Source organism: Pleurodeles waltl, chromosome 2_2 (assembly GCF_031143425.1).
Source record: "Pleurodeles waltl isolate 20211129_DDA chromosome 2_2, aPleWal1.hap1.20221129, whole genome shotgun sequence".
NCBI lineage: Eukaryota > Metazoa > Chordata > Amphibia > Caudata > Salamandridae > Pleurodeles > Pleurodeles waltl.
Window position 1 is genome coordinate 498628242 of NC_090439.1, and position 23685 is coordinate 498651926.

The 23685-nt window shown below is 44.0% G+C and overlaps 1 protein-coding gene across 1 annotated transcript in view; it reads right to left on the bottom strand.

Annotated features, from left to right (window-relative positions):
- Positions 1–23685, bottom strand: part of USP14 (ubiquitin specific peptidase 14) — a 372282-nt gene that overhangs the window by 302145 nt on the left and 46452 nt on the right. Inside the window, exons 4-6 of the mRNA XM_069219990.1 lie at positions 20125–20229; positions 6551–6654; positions 5637–5695 (exon numbers count right to left, since the gene is read on the bottom strand). Of these exons, the coding sequence (XP_069076091.1) occupies positions 5637–5695; positions 6551–6654; positions 20125–20229 (268 nt within the window). The remainder of the gene's footprint in view (positions 1–5636; positions 5696–6550; positions 6655–20124; positions 20230–23685) is intronic.

Sequence of the window (23685 nt, forward strand, 5' to 3'; positions counted from 1 at the left end):
TAGTGAAACTCCATATCAGCCAATGGGACCACCAGCCGTGTTACAGTGAATACAGTAATTGTGTGTTTCACTGTCAGGGCACGTCAAATACATAATGAACATGCCCTTCTTTTTAATATTAAGCACCCCTATTCCCTATGGGTGGCTTACTAGTATTAAAGGAAGGTTTTTAGCTATTAAAAGTAGTTTATTTTGCCCTGTTGATTTTGGCAGGTTTAAGCTGCCCGCCCAGATAGAGTGGCAAGTCTAGAGTTGCATTTTCACCTTATCACATCTGTGGTGGCAATATTAGGTGCTTCAGTCCACTTGTGATATTTAACTTACTAGATATGGCTACCTCTTGTACCATACACTAGGGATTTAAAGTTAAGTTAAATGAGCCAATCATATATTTGAAAATTGTATACGTCGCTCTTAGCTCGATGACTTTACAGGCCAGGACACAGCGAAAACCCAGAGGCCCAACAGTGGCTTGGTGCTTGCGGAGTGCGATAAGAGGCATTCATTTTATGCTTACTATCAAGACCTCTATGAGAGAAAGGATGCCCCTAAAATGGTCAGAATCCTACCTAGCAGCGTGTGATTGGGCCCGCTCCATCCTGGTCACACACAAGATCAAGATGAGAAAATTGGTCTTGCGCTGCAGGCTCTCCCTCTGGGAAAGTCACCTGGCCCAGAGAGCCTTCTGGTCAGCTTTTATAGGCTATTCCTCTTTCATCTGGGCAAGCACTTGACATGTCTATTTAACTCCTTCACATACGACACGGGCCTCACCCTCACCACAGCAGCGGCAGAATTCTCTCGAATCCCTAAACTGGGCAAAGACCCAACACTTTGCTCCTCCTATCACCCACTGCCCTCAAACACTGATGCAATAATCTACATACCAAGGTACTTTCCACCTAGCTGTAGCGTCTCCGTTAGAAACTAATCGACCCCAACCAGGTGGGATTTATCCATTATCAACAGGCTGCAGATTATGTTTGTAGGGTAGTACACCTAGTAGAAATGGTCCCCCTTCACCAAATCCCAGCTTGCCTTTTATCACTAGATGCAGAGAAGGTGCTTGAGGGAATCAACTGGACTTTACTTCACTCTGTCCTGAAGAAAATCAGACTGGGCCCCATCATGATCATCCATCTTATGGCCTTTTTTGCTGCTACAACAGCCACTTTGAGTCAATGGCCGCACCACGGACCCCTATTGTTCGTGCTGGCAGTCGAGGCACTGGCCATCATGATTCACCGTACCAGGGAGATCGAGGGAATCCCTTTTGGAGGGCAGTTACACAAGGTCAACCTCTTCATGGATGACCTCCTCCTTACCCCGACACCTAACTCCTGGCTGTGGTATCCTGCCCACACACCTTTAATGCAGCCTCGGACTCTAAGGTTAATATGTTTAAGTCCTGCATACTAAACCTGACTATTCTGTCTGTTGACGTACCTACATACCTCTAGTGTGATCAAATACCTGGGTCTCAATCTGATGTCCACTCTCTCCACATGGACGATGGCGAACTGGCTGCCATTACACCACACGATAGTGGAGGACCTTAAACACTGAAAGAATTTAGATATATCTTGTGGCTGGGGAGGATAAATGTGATCAAGATGAATGTCCTCTCACGTGTCCTATACTTCTTTCAAGAACTTCCCACCCCAGTACCGCCGGAAAACATCCTACAGCTCCAATGTGAGCTGCAGCTGCTTATTAATTTTCTTTGTTTTTGGGGGGGGGGGGGGACATGCAACAAGCGCTCCCACGCATGGGAGTCAAACACTCTGGAACGAAGAATCTGCTGAGGAGATCACACCTTAACAGTAGGATACCCTTTGGTGCAATATTTCTAAAATACACTGCACTATCTCCCTGAGGGAAACTACCTATAAGCTCATGTTCCAATGGTATTACATACCCTTCAGCTTATCCACCCTGGCACATCAACCTTATGCTGGAGGGGCAAACTAGAAGTGGGCGATTTTGTACACATCAGGTGATCTTAACACTTCTAACCAGGTGTGTCTCCTCATGGTTGTTTCTGTTACTAGTTGCCTGCAATCCATTTCTTCCACATCCAATCTTAAGTATTGGCAATTATTTTCCCCTCCTCTACCAGTGCTATTCCCTCTCTTCTGTTATTCCTCTGGGAGAAGCTTCAAAGGTTCTCCCACCTCATCCCAGTGGCTGTGGGCATTGCAGTTAAGTGTATTCAAATTTGAGATACTCCATTGCTGCACAGCTCCTCTCTCTACCTTGCAGCCAACCGTTGCCACTATTCTGCTCTCCACTATGGATGAATCGCCACTGAACTGCCCTTGATGTATAGGGGTCCTGAAAGGAATACTTGTACCTTTTCTCAATTCTGTTTCTGCAGAGTCCTTGAAAGCATTGATTCCCTGATACAGAAAGCCTGGAGGCATAGGGAGGTACTGGGTACTGCCTGGTTATGGCAGGAGTTTCTATAAGAGTAAACAGACCTATTTCCTTCCGTCCTTCAACTGTACCACATACTTATCTGTAGCTCTTTTTACAACTGCATTATACACTGCAATGTCGGTGGGTGGCAATGGTCTTGAGGGGTATGTACAGATTGGATCATCCGGCGAGTCTATTTCACGGTTCTGACATTGGTCCTCACAGCTTTCAGCATCCTTGGTCCTCCAGGTCTTCCCCATTGTAGAACATTTCTTCTTCTTGTGGCACCATGTTTTTTCCTCCCTCCACTTATCTCCTGGAGCTTTCAAAAGGGATTCAGAATTCCCTCATTGAGACAGCCAGAGTTTGCAGACTTTGTGGTTGTCCTTCTGGGCAAATGTGATGGCACTCAGGGCAAAATATAATAAGGGGTATTTTCCATTTCCGCAGTCGATTTGCTCTCCCCCTCTGTGCATTCTCCAAACGTGTGGCTGATGTGCTATGCAGTTAACTTACTTATCTGGTGATCTTTGGTTACTTTCATGGTGTGTTCTCTATACTTCAAATATCCTTTCTTTTCTCAACGATCTATCGACTTCGCTTGGCGTTAGTGGAGTGTCAGCTGTGGCTTCCAGACACAATGACAGAAAATAGAACCTGAAGATGGTGTCCATGCATAGGCGTTTTGGGCACGCATGTCAGACTTCACAAGGGGATGAACATGACACCAAATGGTATCGGATAATGCCCATACAAAAAAAAAAAAAAAAATGCAGAGATGAAGTATTCTGGACCCAACCACTAGATTATAAAATTGTGCACAGTATGTGAAAACAGAAAAGATTCATGCTGCAAAATCTTTAGTTAGAAGACTTCTTAAGAATATCTTTTGTTTCAAATGCAGAGTCCTTCCTTCAGCAAGAGTCTGGAGCCTGAAAGTTCCAGCTCCTTTATATTATGCATAAGTGCACTTACATTTTTCATGCTTGATGAATTTGCACTGTCGATGTGCTCCATGTTGCATGACGATTGGTTACTTTTTAGGATTACAGAGGACAGTTACAACACTCTGGCTGAGCTGACTAGGCTTCAGTCAATCAGACTGCAAAGACCCTAGCCTTATAGAACAGTCAGCACTGATAGTAACATCTAGTCCTACCACTGTTATGTTATGTCTCACTGTATTTTCCCTTTACATACTGCTTCTTTCAGATTCTGAGTTGAAGTGTTGGTGCACTGTGCAATAGGTGCTATATCGAAATTGTGGGGCGGAAGCAAAAGCTGTTGTGTGGCTGTTCCTTATGAAATTTGGAAACTGTTTTCAGTTTTGCCTTCTCCTGGGTAAACGGAAGCTGTCATCCTGTCAGGATAGAGAGTTGAGCCTGTCACACACATCAGACCATGACTAACATTATGGAAGTAAAGTCTCAAACTCCTGGTCCTATAGCATTATTTAGACACACTAATTGCTGGACAACCACATACCTGCTAGAGTATCTTTATGCCCGGCGACTGTTTATCTGGTCAATCAGGTATTGCTTTGCTTTCTTGTCAATTAGTATCCCTGCCTTCCTAATGGCAGACAGCTTCACAATATCAAAACAGCCTTATACTGACAGGCCTTAGGGCTACTGATTTATTTGTTCATTTTACAGTCATTTATACAAGTGGGATTTTGAAGCCAGTGCCTTCACAAAATGTCATAATTTGTGCATACATTGTGGGAAGGGCAGCACCAGACTTAGAACCACTGGTATATCCTCATACTTTTAGGATTGCTGTATTGTACCACTTATTTATTAGCAATTTTCATTACACCTGGACTAACTCTGCCTCATCATAGCCATAGATTTTGCCTCACGACTATTTTGTCTTGTCTTTGAAACGTGTGGTATTGCTTGGATACAGTGAAAAAGGATTCCCTGGTGAAATGTACGTCCTTGAGGTAAGGAGCTAAAAATCTGTTGAATTCAAAGAGATGGTGCAGTTGCCTTCTTAGTGGACAAAATACCCCTCATATTTTAAGTATTGCAACAAGAGTAGGAATAAGTACAATGAGGACCACATTTAATCAGAACAAAATAATTTGAGTTTGTGACCTTGATACCTTGTCTTTAAAGAGACTAATTATAGCAGAACAAATAAAATTAGAGGTTTCAAAAATAAGCATTTTATTATTATTTTCAAAACACTCAATTACTTTGATCATTGCACTTTGAGGGAAGACGTTGTGATCAGTATACGGGTCCAATAACGGTCCTAATTGAAGTACACAACTTCACAATACAAAGCAGCAAGGTCAAACAAAGGCTTGTTTAACCATGCTACGTCACATTGTGTAGCTGCATACTCCGAATCTGACTGCAACGGATCGTTTCGTTATGCAGAGCTTATTAATACTGCAGTGATTGAAGAGATTGAATTGCACTATGGAGCTTGCCCTTTGGTGGTACGGATAATAGATAGTGCCTATGACGCTACCTGCCAAGGTAGCAGTGACACAACAGATGTGTTCTAGGTGAGTGATGAAAATCACCTAGAATCAGGAGTACCAACATTTGTGTTGACAGGAGAGGATTCCATCATCATCACAAAAAAAATGGATTCTTTTTTGTGACTAGCTTAAATTCTAAATGGGCTTCTAGAAGTAATCAATTAGGAGTTCAAGTCCTGATGATGATCCTAAAAGATCCCTGAAACGTCATCTATTTATGACTCTTTTGTGCATTTGTAGATTGTTATAGGGACTTTATTTTTAGTTCATGATACATCTGTCTGTTATATGGCAAGACTCTATAGAGATGCTTTTTTATCCAAATTGTGGAGGCTTCATGGCGATTGTCTGTCTGTGGCTCCTTCCTTACTGTCTACATAGATCAGTGAAACAATTTGTGTCAAACATATAGGAATATGAATTTTATTGACTCTTGGCATTTTTATATGTAAAAAAAAGTTAATATAATTTTTGAAACCCTTAATTTTATTTGTTCCACTATAAGAATTATTTTCGTTAGATACCTGTTTGTTCCATGAACTGGTGTGATACATTTAAAAACAGACTATACTAGGAACACAATTAAGTTCCATTTTGTACATACCCAAGCTTCTGTGGGATAATAGGGCTGCCCTATTTTGGCGTATATAAGAAATATGCCAGGTAATGCTGCCAGTTCAATATAAACGTATACTGAAACAAGCACTGACATGCAAGTACTAACCTGCAGTAATATACTGAGCTGATGCCAACTCCCCCGAAGCTCTCAAGGCACCTGAATATCTGAAAGAGAAGATAAGCATACCTTATTGTCTACATTAACCATAATATAGAGGAGCCCTTCACACAGAATTTCAACAATGACCCAGTCAAACTTGATTGCCCAAAGCATCCTACAGGATATATTTCATACGGTAATCACCCCATAAAAAAACAATTCTGACGCAAGTAGAATGAAGGCCCTTAATCCAGTCATGATGCCCAGGAGCAAAGTAGATTTACACTATATGGTTCACAATGTGTGAAATAAGTACTGCACTAAACACAATCTACAGCAGATTTCATCCGTGTATATGCCAATGGACCAAGGCATCTTGAAAATATTTCATGCATCTCCGATGTTGGTCTAATGCAAATCTTCAAGAATATAATAAGATGGCTGGTGTAAATTCAAGCTAGGTTCTCAAAGACATTTATTTATTTCCACTGTAAAAGTCCCTGAAAAACCAACTACCACTTTCCTAAACTGTGACCTCTTATCGCTCGAGCGCATCTCACTACTGTGGCTACACTTAAGCAGCATTACACATCTGTTACGATATTCATATTTGTATAGCTCCAATCACCACTTTCATGGCATCTCTTGGCTAAGACAGCGAGGACCACAAGTAACAACTGTTTTTCTCTACAGCTGCTGTTAAAGAAGTGTTCAATTTCTCTATACCAACTGAAAGGAATTACATGACTGCACGCATCTTGCTCCATCAGGAGTTTTTGCCTTGGTCATCACACGTTGTTGAACGTTTTTAACAGAATACAAGGCTGTCAAACCTACTTGCTACATTCCACGTTTATCGCTCCCCAAAGTGAAAAACTAAATTATTCTTACCATTATTATGGGAGTGCAACAAACCTTACCGTTTAAGGGCTTCCTTAAGCTCTGGCACTGAGCGGATACACTGAACGGTAGCATTCATGTAGCAAGTATTGCCCAAATTTGTCAAACCACACGGTAGTTCCATCTATCAAGAATAATAATATTAACATAAAACAAAATTAGCATATTACTGACAGATTTTTAGGCCATGTGTACACTGGGTCTGCAAAAACATGCAAATTAACTTTTAAGGAGACGCTTTAGAGAGGACGTTTTAAACTGAGATTAACAGCTGTGGAGCTGCTGATGAATAATGTATTGCTACTGTCTTACGGATACAGATATGCAAGACTTTTGAATATATAACACACTAAGGGAATTATCCTATCAACTATCAAATTAGTTCTAAAACAAAATACAACTTTGCAAAGTTTCCTTGTGCAAACAACATTCATTTCTCTCCTCTTTTTTTTTTTTAAACAATGTTTAATAATAGATTTGCCATGTGTAGAAGCAAATAGCCACATTTAAATTGAACATGTAGGTGTAGAAAAAACAAAAACAAATGCTTAGGTCAAGTGATTTTTAGAGCAAAGGCAACTTAAGTCAGTCCCACCCTTGGTTTCCCACCAACAAAGACCACTCATTACAAAGGTAAACTGCACTACTTTGGCTGGGAATGGGCTGGGATGAGCCTAACAAACCAGGCATACTAGCACAATACCTACTTAGTAGGCCTTATCTTTAAAGAGGCAGACACTCATTGTTCTTCACGTCTTTTGAGCCTATCTTCTACAGCTGTTGAATATATGACACCTTTTTTTTTTTTTTTTTTTAAACACAGTGGTCTACCTCCTCCCTTGCATCCTTTTTAGCTGTATTCCCTTATTTTAAATTCAGACCATATTCAATTGGCGTCCTATCACTATTCATACATGTTAATACATTGACAGTACTTTAAGGTCTACTTCTGCCCATGCATCTCCAAGGTGGGGTAAATGAAGGTCCGCCATAACACCTGCCAAAGCCATGGAGTTGTCGGAGGGTCGTAGTGCTATTATTTATTTGACCACCCACACCATCTTGAACACTGACTCAATTTTGTCCTTAGCTTCGGTGGGGTTACATCGGTGGTGCAAGTATCTTTCCACAAAGCTTCTTTTCTACATAAAATGTGTTTGCATTTTTTCTCGCCAGCAACGGGTTACACTGTGCAGGAACATAACATGGGGGATGTGGAAGGGAGACGTGATAAGAGAGTCTCCGCCTGGGAATGTTTGCTATGTCTTCATTAAGGAAAAGTACTGCTCCTCTGTCTCTGAAATGCGCTTTGTGGGAAGGGCCCGCACCTTTGCTTGTTTTCCACGTAGACCAAGTACAGCCAGCATTTGGGAGAGGTCGATTGCTAGAATCTTCTTCTTGAGTTTAAGGTATACAAGGTAGGGAACCTTGGCACTGAGGCAGAAGGAACTCATTTTGGGGGTGGACACGCTGCCAAATCAAATCCCATCAGGGAAGTTTCTCCTGTCTTGGCTGTCCTGGGTTCCTCGGCTTGATGTTGGCAAGGATGATGGATTCGATCCCCATGGTGATCCATTTTTATTCTTAATATTCTAGCTTGGCTGTGCACATATATCTATATATTCACTGCATCTATTCATTGTTAATGTATTGCAATTGTTATGCCTGTCATTGTTTAACTGCTGTATTTTAGCATTTCCACGTTTTACTGCATTCAAATTACATGCTCATGTTTGTATTTTTGCGTACTTTCATTTGATATCTAGGAAGTGCCTTAATAAATGTATTACTCAAACTAGGAGTGCTGCATTCCTTGACATTGTTTTCCTCTTAGTTTGAAGCAAAGCAGAACAATATGGAGTAGACATTTGCAGGATACGAAGTAAAACATTTAAAAGTTAAATTGTTTGGCAAAAAATCAAAGGCAGTTTCCAGGTGCCAAATGACATACCAGGGTGGGAAAAAGCACCCTATGATGTTCTTACAAATAAATGGGCGTGTGGAGCAGGGTATATCTTGTTGATGCAAAAAAGTATTAATTTGCTTGCAAAAAGTGCCAGTAGAGAGGGGACATGATTTATCTATTTTAGGCAAATGGGGCTGGATCCAGTTGCATGACAAATGTGCTCAGTTAGAAGAAAATGAGCATTCGGAGAGGAAGCTAGTTGAAGCCAAAAATAACGTAATTATGCTGTCCTGTCAGAATAAGTTACTGCAAGATAAAGTGGATACTTATCAGTCTCGCAGAGAAAGCAGTTGTCCGCGTTGCACAATATAAATATAAGAAACGCACGGGCAATCAAAGGAAAGCTCATTTTGCCATTGCTAAAGCAGGTCTAGACTGGAATCCTGATGCTTGGCATGCCAATATTTGTGACTCCACAGATTCTTTTGGATTCCAGTGAGGAGCTTTGTAAAAATAATGCTGTTCGGAGCAAGGTAGAGGAACAGAAAATAATTCAGGCGCAGCCTAGAGACAGACGAAAGTTACAGATGGGATTCCAGTTCCCTGCCGGGGGTGCGGATATGGACTCTCTAAAGGATTTTACACAACAGGAAGTCCATGACACAACAGACATATTTAGGCAGAGATATGGGTAAACATTACTTACATGGATGGTGCGATTGACACAGGCGCCTCTGGAGTAATGCTAGATGTAGGAGATGCTCCTAAGTTTTGTATACTTAGCACTGATCACACTGTAAAGGAGCAGTTTAGGGGTTATCAGGATAACCAGCAGATCACCCTACTACAGCTAACAGTCATAGGGTGTAAATCATAAGTATCCTATAGAGTCAGACTGGCTACAAAATGATAAGCCTTGCAACACATTAAGAGATGCAATTTCAGAGAATTAAGGAGAAGGGAATAAAAACAGTAATTTTTCTGGGTGATGCTCATCGTCTGCTAGACGGACCACTCTCTGATGCAGGAGGAAGAAAAAGAAAGAGAAAAATGTTTCTCAGAGGGGGAAGGAGAAGGAAGAATTTGAATACTGACTGGTTGACTGAGGAAAACAGAAGGGGAGGAATCTCCTCGCAGATATGAGAGCATATATCCAGATTTGACTTGGGCAAAGGTTGACCGGTTTAAATCAGATTAGGAAATAGGCAAAACTGCGGTCCAAGGATAGGCTCTCACAGATAACCGACCGCACAATGATTTAGAAATTTACTGGAAGAATAAAAATGTTCAAAAAGTTCGGGCCTTGTTGGATAACGGAGCAGAGGCCTCTTTAATTTATGGAAATCCAAACAAGTTTGTAGGTCAGCGCTACACCATCACAGGGTTGGGTGGAAAGTAAACCCCCGCAGTGCAGACTAATGTTAAAATGAAAACAGGGAGAACACCAAAAAGAGAATACACTGTTTTGATTGTGCCCCTCCTAGAGTACATAATGTGAATTGACATTCTGAAGGGGATGACCTTATTCTTGGTCATCAATTTGGATCCAAGTGATACACATCAGTAGCAGACGCGAGGGTGGGTCATCTAAAGATACCCCCAGTGAAGGTGCAACCAGCAACCAAGCTGGTTTGTCTGAAACAGTACCGATTTCCAGTGTTGTGTAGCCATTTTAGCTATAGTTTTAAAAACGTTATTTTAGCAAAGAAGGCCTGTTGCTGTGCACTTTAACCTAGATACGTTTTATTCATAATGTTTTAATAGCCACATTTGCGGTCTTGTTTTATTTTCTCTATCTAGCTGTTTTTCGCCTTGGCCAGCACTGCGTTCTTCCATTTCTTTCACTCTGTGCTTTTCTCAAGGCTGCAGTAAGATAGGTTGCTGGCAAAAGTGGTACACTTTGTCTCGGACGTTAACAGAAATATACACATGTGGGGATCCTTTCTTGGAACATCAGCTGTTTTATTATAGAACTCTACTTTGACCCATGTACATTAGAGGGAGATTCCAACCAGATGACCAAGACTCTATGCTGATTGATTAGCTGCAGCTGCTTATTTAGACTACAGGCCTCTTGCTCAGGTATGAGGGATGATGTCTTCCCAGGGGGGCCTGAAGGGCAGAATTAGAGCTTAACATGCTGTGTTCCAACATAGTCTAGGTAGAGACTATTCTTGAAAACCGTAGTGACAACATGGTAGAGTTATTTTTGTGTTTTACTCTCCTTGTCACAATTTTAATCCTGTCCTGCGTCATCATCCTAGTTATTGCAATACATGCCTTATTATCTATGATGCAGTTACTTCAATAAAACCTTATTGAACTATACTCTGCTTCTGATTGTCCTTGCATATGTGAGACTAATGTGACAGAGAGAAACGGATGAGATCTGAGTGACCATGATTTTCCTGACGAGTCATTTGTGTCATGCGCTCAGTTGCCCAATCATCCCTGCCCTTGGGTGGAGATGAGGCACTGCTAGTTAGCCAGAACAAAACCGGGATTAAGCCGACAGGTGTCACCTGGTGTGGGACCAGACTCAGTCCCTAGCAATACAGGCGATTCTGCTGCCCGAATCCAGCAGTTTCATTAGGATAATGAGAAACTACACGACACCAGGAAGGCATGAGGAAATAAGTAAGACTATACAGGTGTTGATAGAAGAAGGTGTGGTGGCTCCAGTCACCACTGAATGGAACAATCCTTTGTAGCGCGTGCACCGAGCGGATAGGCGCTATAGAATGACTATCGATTATCACGAATTGAACAAACATTCACCACCACTGACAGCTCCAGTCACCAACACCCTCACCCGACTGAAAGGATAAAAAATTTAAAAAAAAAAAAAACATAAAGGGACCTAGTATGCAACCATTCATATAGCCAATGCTTTCTTTTCCATACCATTGGCCCTTGAGAGTCAGGACCAATTCTCCTTTTAAAACGGAGGTAGACAATTCAAGATGATAAGGCTCCCTATGGGGTATGTACACAGCCCCACCATCTGTCACCGGCTGGTGGCAGAACACCTGGATGAAGTAGTAATTCCAGGTGAGCAGCTGTCTCATATTGATGATGTGATGATTTAGGGAGAAACACAAGAACAGGTGCAGACTCAGACTCAGACTGGGTTGTGAAACTTTTTCAAGGCAAAGGGTGGATGATCAATCCAGATAAGACGTAAGGACCCTCTCAAAATGTGACGTTTCTAGGAATTCAGTGGAATCAGGAACATAGGGAGATGTTGCCACGGGTTAAACAAAAAGATACTAGAATTTGCCACACCCTGTGATAAGCAGAAGACTCAGATTCATTGGATTGTCTGGTTTTTGGAGTCAGCATATCCCTCACTTGATTCAGATTTTCAGCCCCTTTGTACAAAGTGACAAGAGAGAAGCATCAGTTTGAATGGGGAGAGCAACAGCAGTATGCATTTGACTTGGCAAAGGTGGCGATTCAACAGGCATTAGACTTATGGCCAATACAGGAAAGAGACATTGAGTTACATGTAACCGTTCAGGGTCATGATGAGTTCACCTAAAACTCACCACATAGGACATTCACTGAAGGCCAGTATTATTAGATGGAAATGGTACATACAGGACTGGGCCCCAAGTGGGACCAGCAGGAACAGCAGTTCTATATGAATAGGTGTGTGTCACAAGCCCATGCGCAGGATGATGAGAGGGCGCAGAAGGTACCAGAGACAAAAGAATCACCAGTCAGGAGGGGTGAGCCTTTTGAATTCTTGACCCCTGAGGATAGGAAGCATGTATGGTTCACTGATGGTTCAGTCAAATATGTGGGGGCCAAAAGACATTGTAAGGCAGGGTCATATAACCCAGTCACTAAGAAGCTGCTTTCCACTATAAAAGAAGGGAAGAGTAGTCTATATGCAGAATTGTATGCTGTATATCAGGCGTTAAAACAGGAACTTCCTGGGACATGTCACATTTATACTGATTTTTGGTCCACCATCAATGGGTTAGACATCTGGCTTCTCACATGGCATGCAAATAACTGGCAAATACATTCCAAGGAGGTGTGGGGCAAAGAATTGTGGCAAAATATTTGGGAAATGCTAGAGCAAAGTACAGTTACTGTGTATCATGTAGATCCCCACTGTCCCACTGTTTCACTAGAACAATGGTTCAATTCCTTTGCAGACGACAAAGCCAAAACCTCAGACAGAAGTGGCAATGCAGGATTCCGATTTGGATGGGATGGCTAAATGGGCACACCAAAAATGTGGACATCTGGGAGAGCAGGGCACTAACAGGTGTCAGAGATTAGAGGGAGCACATTCTCCTAGAATTGATAAAAACCGTGATCCTACAATGTCCTATGTGTCAATACACACAACGGAGATCTGTCCCACAAACTGTCCGAGGGAAGTTGCAGGGGCAGATTGATTACATCAGGCCACTACCAAAGAGTCGCAGGTGTCCATTCGCTTGCACAGTGGTGGATACTTATTCTGGATATTTGACTCTGTTCCCATGTAAACGTGCTACCTAGTTTAACACCATAAAAACATTGGACTTGTTAATGTTGTATTATGGAGTCCCACTCCAAGTCCAGAGTGGCAACAGGTCAAATTTCAAAGTAAATGTGTGCAAGATTATTGTTCACAACACAATATTGAGGGGACTGATCAGATTCTATATTACCCCCAAGCTGTGGGATTGAGAGAATGAATGGCTTATCAAAAAGCCAAATTAAGAGAACTAGCAGATGGTACCCTGAGAAACTGGAAAGATCATTTGAATGCGGCATTGTTGCTACTTAACAATAGACCCTTTACAAATGCAGAAACTCCATTAATGTGAATGTTAATCCCAGCATTACAGATACAACCTCATTTTGCAACCAATACTACCAAGTATTGGGAGACAAAAGTAGGAGCCTTAGATCCTTATCAAGCCACACCAGAATCTGCAGGTATTGATTTGCATGCTTTGAACATGTACAGATTGAAACCAAGAGACATGGCACTTCTTGAAACAGGTGTTGGAATACAACTTCCTCCAGAGCACTTCTGATTTATTGCTCCTCGATCTCGGTTGGCACTCAAAGGTATTCAGGTTTTGGAGGAGTGATCGATGCAGACTACCAAGGGGAACTTAAAGTTATCCTATTGAACAGTGGAGATGCTGATTTGATAATACAAGCTGGAGACAGAATTGCTCAGATCAGTGGTTCTCAACCTTTTGAATTCTGTTGACCACCACTTTATTATTACTGGGACCCAGGGACACCCAATGAATCATTATTGTAATCCAGGGACCCCCCCCCCCCCCCCCCCCACTCCCCCACCTCTCCACTGAGTGAATACTGAAAGATTGGGACCTAATCTTTTGATTATTTCATTTTCTAAGCTGTTGCGGACCCCGAAGAGGCTTTGCAGGCCCCTTGGGTCCCCAGGCCACAGGTTCGGAACCACTGGCTCACATTGTTATTATTCCAGTGTATGGAGGAATATTTAAAAGGGGGGACTGTTCCAGCCCTTCTTAAAGTACGTGGGTAGGGAGGTTTTGGTTCAACTGACAAAAATCCTGGTGCTAAGGTGTGGTTAGAATCCCCCAAATCGTCTCCTGAACCAGCAGAAATTATAGTCAAAGGCAGGGATAATGTGTTGTTAGTCATGAAACCATGACAGGAAAAGTGGAAGCACATACCAGCTGATAAATTTTATTTGCAAGAATGATCATACTTGTCTCTTTTACAGATCATACTACAAGGTGTCTTTGTGCTGTATGCGCCATCTGTTCCGTATTTCAGCATGTCCATGTGGGGTCGGGAGGGACCGAAAGCCCACAGCTCCAAAAGAATTGACCGAGCACCGATCGATACCTTTACTGCATCAAAAAGAGAATGTTTGGGTTTCACTTAGCGTGCACCATGCTCAACAGATCCAATTTCTGCATGACAAATATGAAAAGTACAGTTGACGTTTTCTCAACACGTTTAGTCGCCATCCCGACTCCTGCTAGCGTTTTGCCGCAAATCTTTAATGCCACCATCAAAGATAGAGCAGCAGAAGGTGATGTACTGACACTTCACACCCTACAAGTACTGTAGGTTTTGCCAAGAGACAAAAGACGAAAAATTTAATAATCTCACACGTGATCACTTACAATACTACTGCCAGAGACGTCTGCTATACCTTAACTTGCAACACCTACAAAATCAGAAAGGGTGCTCAAAGGGCCTTGAAGTGACAACGAGACACTGTGGGAACAACGAGTGCTATGTCAACAAAGGAGCAATAAAAAAATGTTACCAACAGCATGTATTGTGCACATATTGTGATTGCCGCCAGTCACATCAAGCACGTTCAACTACCGGCAGGGTGGTTATTCCCTTGTGGAAATCCACAAGGGAAGCAATTCAATTTAGTGAAGACTTAAACTCTGAAATTCAGTTATTATCTAAGTCAGAATATGTGAGCTTAAGTCTTTTGACAGTAGGAGTTCCACGTTTAGCAGTTTATAATACTCAAATTATTAACACATTAGCATGCTTAATAGTCAAGAACATTAATCATACATCCAACACTTTATCTGAGTTATTGCTAGATATGTAAGGTACTAGAAAAGCTGCAGTGCAAACTGTTAAAGCACGACCACGGCTGCTCAGAATTTGAGGGCATGTGCTGCTTTAACCTCTCAGACCATTCTGAATCTATCCAGTACCATGTTGAAGCTTTGCATGAATTGGTGAAGGGAGTAAAACAAGATGAAGATAAAGGGTGGTGGGACTAGTTGTTAAGAAGGCTTCCTGATTTAGGCCGACTAAATGCCATTTTAGGTGGAATTCTTGTAAAAATATGTAGTATAATAATGCTATGTTGGTGTATACAAATGTGTACCTAACCTGATTGCAATGTTTAGAGCAAAAGGGGTTACGTTTAGACCAGTATGCTATGAGAGTAATTGGTCAAAAGGATGGAGTGTAGTGCTATTTTATTTGACCATCAACTCAATCTTGATCACCGACTCCTTTTTGTGCTCAGGTGCCGTCATACCGATGGCGTAGGTATTTTTCACAAAGCTTGTTTTCCACATAGAACAGGTTTCGCTTTTTCTCGCTAGCACCGGGTTACACTGTGCAGGAACATAACACAGTGGATGTGGCCGGTAGACGTCATGAGAGTCTCAGCCTGGGAATGTTTTCAACGTTTTCATTAAGGAAAAGTACTTGTAGGAAGCCGGCTTGGTATATAATATCTCAAGGTGAGAGAGTGTGTGCACAGAGTCCAAGGGTTCCCCATAGAGGTTGATAGTGGCAAAATTAGAGAATTCTAATGCTCTAATTTGTGGTAGTGTGGTCAAGCAGTAGGCTTATCAGAAGGTAGTGTTAAGCATTTGTTGTACACACACATGCAATAAATGAAGAACACACACACACTCAAAAGACTTACTCGAGGCCAATAGGTTTTTATATAGCAAATATATTTTCTTAATTTATTTTAGAACCACAAGATTCAAGATTTGAAGTAAATACATAAAATGCAAGGTACTCCACACAGGTAAGTAGGGAACTTTGAATTAAAGCAGTAAAATGTCAATAAGCTATTTTAAAAGTGGACACAGTGCAAAAATCAACAGTTCCTGGGGGAGGTAAGTATGGTTATGTTTCTGAGGTAAGTAAAGCACTTCAAGTATAGTCTCCTGGGCATAGGCGGTCCACCGTTGGGGATTCAAGGCAACCCCAAAGTCACTGCACCAGCAACACAGGGCCGGGCAGGTGCAGAGGACAAAGGAGGGCCCAAAACACACAGGTGCCTATGGAGGACAGGGGTGCTCCGGTTCTGGTGTGCTGGCAGGAAAGTACCCGCGTCCTCGGGCAGCAGACCAGTGGGGTTTTGTGGAGCACTGGGCGGGGGGGGCAGGGGGTCACACAAACAGGCACACAAAACACCCTCAGCGGCACAGGAGCAGCCAGGTGCAGTGTGCAAAGTTGGCGTCAGGATTGCTATAGAAAGCAATGGAGGGACCCTGGGGGTCACTCAGGCGATGCAGGCAGGGCACATGGGGGGGGGGGGGCTTCTCAGGATAGCCACCGACTGGGCTAGGCAGAGGGTCGCCTGATGGTCACTCCAGCACTGGAGTTTGGTTCCTCTCGGTCCTGGGGGCTGCAAGTGCAGTGCTGGTTCCAGGCGTCTGGTTCCTTGTTACAAGGCAGTCGCGGTCAGGGGGAGCGTCTGGATCCTCTCTGCAGGCGCCGCTGTGGCGGTGCAGGGGGGTCGTCTCAGGTTACTCACGAGGTCGCAGTCGCCTGGGAGTCCTCTCTGCAGTGTTGGTTCTCTGAAGCTCGACCCGGGGGCATCGGGTGTGAAGTCTCACACTTCTGGCAGGAAGAGTGAGTTCTTTAGAAGTTGCTTCAAAGTTGCAAAAATGTTGCTGTTGGTGAACAGTGCCGCTGTTCTCTGGAGTTTCTTGGTCCTTTGGTTCAGGGGAGTCCTACGAGTCCTCAGAGGTCGCTGGTCCCTGTCGGATACATCGCTGTGCAGGTTCTTTGAGTCCGGAAACAGGCCGGTAGGGCTGGGGCTAGTTCAGCTGTCGTCTCCGTCGTCTCTGCAGGGTTTTCAGGTCAGCAGTCCTTCTTTGTGTAGGTTGCAGGAATCTGATTTCCTGGGTTCAGGGTTGCTCCTAAATACTAAAATTTAGGGGGGTGTTTAGGTCAGGAGGGCAGTAGCCTATGGTTACTGTCCTGGAGGGTGGCTACACTCTCTTGGTGCCTCATCCCTAAGGGGGGGGGGTGGGGGGCACATCCCTAATCCTAGCGGGGGAATCCTCCAATCTCAAGATGGAGGATTTCTAAAGGCAGGGGTCACCTCAGCTCAGGACACCTAAGGGGCTGTCCTGACTGGTGGGTGACTCCTCTCTAAGATGCCCTCTGGGTGCATTTTACAATAAATCCCACACCAGCATCAGTGTGCATTTATTGTGCTGAGAAGTTTGATACCAAACTTCCCATATTTCAGTGTAGCCATTATGGAACTGTGGAGTTTGTGTTTGACGAACTCCCAGACCATATACTTTTTATGGCTATCCTGCACTTACAATGTCTAAGGTTTTGCTTAGACACTGTAGGGGCACAGTACTCATGCACAAATGCCTTCACCTGTAGTATAGTGCACCCTGCCTTAGGGCTATAAAGCCTGCTAGAGGCGTGACTTACCTATGCCACAGGCAGTGTGAGGTGGGCCATGGCACTCTGAGGGAAGCGCCATGTCGACTTAGTTATTTTCTCCCCACCAGCCCACATAAGCTGTGAGGCAGTGTGCATGTGCTGAGTGAGGGATCCCAAGGGTGGCATAAGACATGTTGCAGCCCTTAGAGACCTTCCCTGGCATCAGGGCCCTTGGTACCAGGAGTACCAGTTACAATGGACATGTGTGCCAGGGCTGTGCCAATTGTGGGAACAAAGGTAGAGTTTACGGAAAGAACACTGGTGCTGGGGCATGGTTAGCAGGGTCCCAGCACACTTTCAATCATAACTGGCATCAACAAAAGGCAAAAAGTCAAGGGGTAAACATGCCAAGGAAGGCATTTCCTTACAGTACTGCTCCTTTCTCTCTGGAATGTGCATTGGGGCAGGGCCCATTCCTCTGCGTGTTTTCGAAGCAGACCAGTAACATCCAGCATTTGAAGTCAATAACCGTAGGGAGGGGTGGATTGCTAGAATCGAGTTTAAGGCATGTAATGTGGGGAACCTTGGCACTGAGGGAGAAGGAACTCATTTTGGGGGTGAACGCACTGCCCAATCAAATCCCATTGGAGAAGTTTCTCCTGTGTTGGCCATCCTTGGTTCCTCGACTGGATGTTGGCAAGGATGATGATGATGGATTTGATCCCTGTGGTGATGCATTTTTATTCTTAATTATCTAGCTTGGCTGTGCACACATATATATCTATATACTCACTGCATATAATAATTGTTGATGTATTGCACTTTTTATGCCTGTCATTGTTACTGATGTGAGTATTTTAGCATTTACACATGGTTTACTGCATCAAAGTAAAATGCTCATGTTCATATTTTCGTGTGCTTTTATTTGATATCTGGCAAGTGCCTTAATCAATGGATTGCTCAAACTAGGAGGACTGCATTCCTTGGCATCATTTTCCTCTTAGTTTAAAGCAAAGCAGAACAAGGGTGTCTTGTAAATCAGCTGGGGGCATCCCTGTGAGTGAGCACGGACAACGCTGGCATAAGCCTGCTAAGTTTCTTTTTGGAGACAAGCCACTATAACAATTTCGATACATTGCACCCAAATTCAAAAGTCCAGGGGGTCTCCTTGGAAACACACAATTTTGTATCATTGAGCATACTGCAAGAGGGACTGAAGTAATTATAATTTAAAATATGGCTGTTTAACGCACTTTGTTTGCAAAGTGGTTCTCAATATAATACTGCTTTCCTTTTAATTTTCTGAAAACCCTACCAAAGTAAAATAACCACCAAAGACCATCTTCAATTCCAAATCATAATCAAAAGAAATGCCTTTGTACAAGAAATGTTATCCATGGTCTAATTACACTCAAATTCACAAATTGTTTATCATTTAGCACTCCTCATATTTGGTCATCTCATGGCACAATTTCATGCCAGCTAAATCTTACACTCACAACAAGAAAAGCTGACCAATATTACAAGAAAACACAACAAAAAAACATTATTTTGGTACAAAATGATTTAAACATCAAAAGGAAGCTGGCAAAATATATTTAAATCAATATAGAGAAAAATATACAGTAAACAAATGATGGGATCATAACCATTAGACAGTTCATTCACTTATATCCGTGTCAGGCACTCTGAGCATTACAAGTTACCAGATAACATTACAGAGAACTAAATGGATATTCTAGGCATTCTACTGGCTGAAATCCTTCGAATTATTACTTCAAACAGGAAATGCAAATACCAAGTTACCTTTTGATAGAACTTGGTATGCCTTACCCAGTTACCTGTCAAATGAAACTTACATTAGATGGTATAACAATTGTGAAGACAGACATGTTTGGGGCCAGGTGTCTACCTAGTTGAACACTGTTGGTAAAGTGGCATGATAATTAATTTTACTTTGTAATCTTAAACATAAGCCACAATAGATTTTCTTTGCCCGAAGCGGGGGTGACATTTTTGTCATTAAAATCTCTTTGCACATACCACCATATTCTGAGACTCAAGTCCCATATCGAATCAGGCAAAGTAGAATTTAATTTTAGTGGTGCCTTATAAAGATACCATTGTATGGTTCCTTCTACATAAAAGTGTTTTTTTTTTTTTTTATATTTATGTGCTGCACATATACTACTAATTATCAACTAGTCTTCAAAACAACATTAAACATGCAAGGGAAATATAGTGCTCCTGTGATGATCTATGAAGATGGAAAAAAGAAAACTATTATAATATGGTAATGCCTTTCAATGTTGAAGAGTCCTCCTATAAACGGGCTGCCATCAGTAAATCATTAACTATAACCACATACACTGATATGAATCTATAGTAGACTCCATGATGAGAGAAGATCACTACTCCAATAAAAAGAATCAGCCAAGACAGCTTAATTGTGAAGTTAAAAAGCAGAAAAAGTAATTCACATGGATGTTACAGAAATCAACATTTCTCAGGCAGAGCAGGCAAAGTTCTAGGATACTCGAAGATGCTTACAGCAGACGCAAGCTGCTCTTCTGTCATGTCTTCTACAAAGACAGGTCGGGCAACTGGCTCTTCAGGGAGTGCATCCGCTGAACCCATCATTAGTAATGTCATTCCCTGAAAAAAAAAAATATATATATACAAATTATAGGTGCACCCATCAACTCAAGAGAAGGCTCAACATAATTAAATTACACTAATGCTTTGTGGGCTTTAACTAAATCATGCATAAAAATCCTAGGTGTAGTAACTATTATTCCAGTTTTGAACTATTAAAAAAATAACTGAATTGGGGAGGTGAGAGTAGGAATGGCGTTACTGCACAGGACCTCAAAAATGTCTCTGCAGGACCTACTGAGACAGAAACTTGTGTCGACAGTGGAAGATGAGGTTTGTGACCCCAAGGCTAACCCGCAGGAACAAGCTACAGCAACGCGCAGAAACCGCTCAAGACGGAATAACCTGCTTTTCATGGGCTTCCCAACGACGACCCAGGAGCCTGGCCCCATCGAATTCCTGGAGGCTTGGATTAGATCAGAATTGCCCTTGGACAAACTGTCCACATGGTTTGCCATTGAAAGTGCCCATAGAGCTCTCTCTGCCAAAACTCCTACCGGGGGTGCTGCCCAGGGACTTTATTGCCCGCTTCCTCTACTTTTGAGATCGAGATGCTATCCTGCGAGAGGCCTGCTTGAGGCCCGAGCTCATTCGGAGCGCCGCTACCAAAATTCGAAAGTACTGATCTTCCCAAACTAGAGGTCCAGGTAAAGCATCACTCATATGAGCAGGTGAAACAAAAACTGAGGGTGCTACACTTAAAATACATGCTCCTCTCTACGGCCCGCCTTAAGGTCCTACATACGGGCAAGACAAACTTTTTTGACACACCGGAGGCAGCTTGGGATTGGGTGACGGAGGAGCAGCCTCTCCGGGGGAAGTGTGGGGGTGCCACGGGATTCCCTCCCTTTCTCCAGACGGACACCAGCTGATGCACCTGGGGCAGACTTGAGGGAGTCCGGCCACCTTGGCCGTATATGCGCTGGCTCCCATCACAGAAGACGCCGATCCCAATGGGCCTCACAAACTCATGGGGCAGGCCCCTCACCATCACCCCTGCGGCGGAGGGAGTCCTCCCATGGTCCCGGGCCTCTGCGGCAGAAGACTCCAGAAGAAGGAGAAAGACAGACACACTCATTGACTGTCCAGCAAGGCGACAACGGGCCTGGCACGAGTCCATCAGTGGAATGCATAAGCGATCCAACCCACTTCACACCATTAGGGGTTTACCAGATCTTTCCTTTGGTTTGTTGGGACCTTTTTGGGGCGACAGATGCTTCTTCAAGTTGGGAGTGGAAGTATAGGGAGAGGGTAGTTGGGAGGTGTTCACCAATGCATGACTGTGTTACTATAATGTTGCTTGTTCTCTACCTTTAACATTTGGAAGTCGCACACTGGATGATACATGCACGTTGTTCCGACACTAGGCATATTCAGGGTCCACCGCTTACAACGGCCCACCCAGACAAATGTCTTGTAACCCCAGCTGCATGAGAGAATTGAGGAACACTTTTTCGAAACACCTGTATGGTGTGGAACAATAACCAACTCCTCGACAAAATTAAAAGGATAGCGGAACGGTGCTGTGCTGCACGCAGTGCCTCCACTCCTCTATCCTACTTCTTCAGGAGACACTGGGGTCCACATGCCCCTTCCTGGCCCGCTATGGCTTTGACCAGGTGTAAGGAAATGCATCCTTGGCATGGTTACCCCCTGACTTTTTGCCTTTGCTGATGCCAAGTTATGATTTGAAAGTGTGCTGAGGCCTGCTAACCAGGCCCCAGCACCAGTGTTCTTTCCCTAAACCTGTACCTTTGTTTCCACAATTGGCACACCGTGGCATCCAGGTAAGTCCCTTGTAACTGGTACCCCTGATACCAAGGGCCCTGATGCCAGGGAAGGTCTCTAAGGGCTGCAGCATGTCTTAAGCCACCCTGGGGACCCTTCACTCAGAACAGACACACTGCTTGCCAGCTTGTGTGTGCTGGTGGGGAGAAAATGACTAAGTCAACACGGCACTCCCCTCAGGATGCCATGCCAACCTCACACTGCCTATGGCATAGATAAGTCACCCCTCTAGCGGGCCTTACAACCCTAAGGCAGGGTGCACTATACCATAGGTGCATGAGCACTATGCCCCTACAGTGTCTAAGCAAAACCTTAGACATTGAGAGTGCAGGGTAGCCATAAGAGTATATGGTCTGGGAGTCTGTCATACACGAACTCCACAGCACCATAATGGCTACACTGAAAACTGGGAAGTTTGGTATCAAACTTCTCAGCACAATAAATGCACACTGATGCCAGTGTACATTTTATTGTGAAATACACCCCAGAGCGCATCTTAGAGCTACCCCCTGAAAACATACCCGACTTCCAGTGTGGGCTGACTAGTTTTGCCAGCCTGCCACACACCAGACAAGTTGCTGGCCACATGGGGAGAGTGCCTTTGTCACTCTGTGGCCAGGAACAAAGCCTGTACTGGGTGGAGGTGCTTCTCAGCTCCCCCTGCAGGAACTGTGACACCTGGCGGTGAGCCTCAAAGGCTCACCCCCTTTGTTACAGCGCCACAGGGCACTCCAGCTGATGGAGATGCCCGCCCCTCCGGCCACTGCCCCCACTTTTGTCGGCAAGGCTGGAGGAGATAATGAGAAAAACAAGGAGGAGTCACTGGCCAGTCAGGACAACCCCTAAGGTGTCCTGAGCTGAGGTGACTGACTTTTAGAAATCCTCCATCTTGCAGATGGAGGATTCCCCCAATAGGATTAGGGATGTGCCCCCCTCCCCTCAGGGAGGAGGCACAAAGAGGGTGTAGCCACCCTCAGGGCTAGTAGCCATTGGTTACTAACCCCCAGACCTAAACACACCCCTAAATTGAGTATTTAGGGGCTCCCAGAACCTAGCAAGATAGATTCCTGCACCCTGAAGACGAAGAAGGACTGCTGACCTGAAAGCCCTGCAGAGAAGACGGAGACACCAACTGCTTTGGCCCCAGTCCTACCGGCCTGTCTCCCCACTTCAAGAAAAACTGACCAGCAACGCCTCCCCCAAGGTCCAGCAACCTCTGAATCCTCAAGAGGACTACCCTGCATCTAAAAGGACCAAGAACTCCAGAGGACAGCGGCTCTGCTCCAAAGAAGAAACAACTGTGCAACAAAGAAACAACTTTTAAAGGACTCCACGTTTCCCGCCGGAAGCGTGAGACTTTCCACTCTGCATCCGACGCCCCCGGCTCGACCTGCGGAGAACCAACACTACAGGGAGGACTCCCCAGCGACTGCGACCCTGTGAGTAGCCAGAGTTGGCCCCCCTGATCCCCCCCCAGCGACGCCTGCAGAGGGAATCCAGAGGCTCCCCCTGACCGCGACTGCCTACTTCTAAGAACCCGACGCCTGGTAAAGACACTGCACCTGCAGCCCCCAGGACCTGAAGGATCCGACCTCCAGTGCAGAAGCGACCCCCAGATGGCCCTCTCCCTTGCCCATGTGGTGTCTACCCTGAGGAGCCCCCACCTTG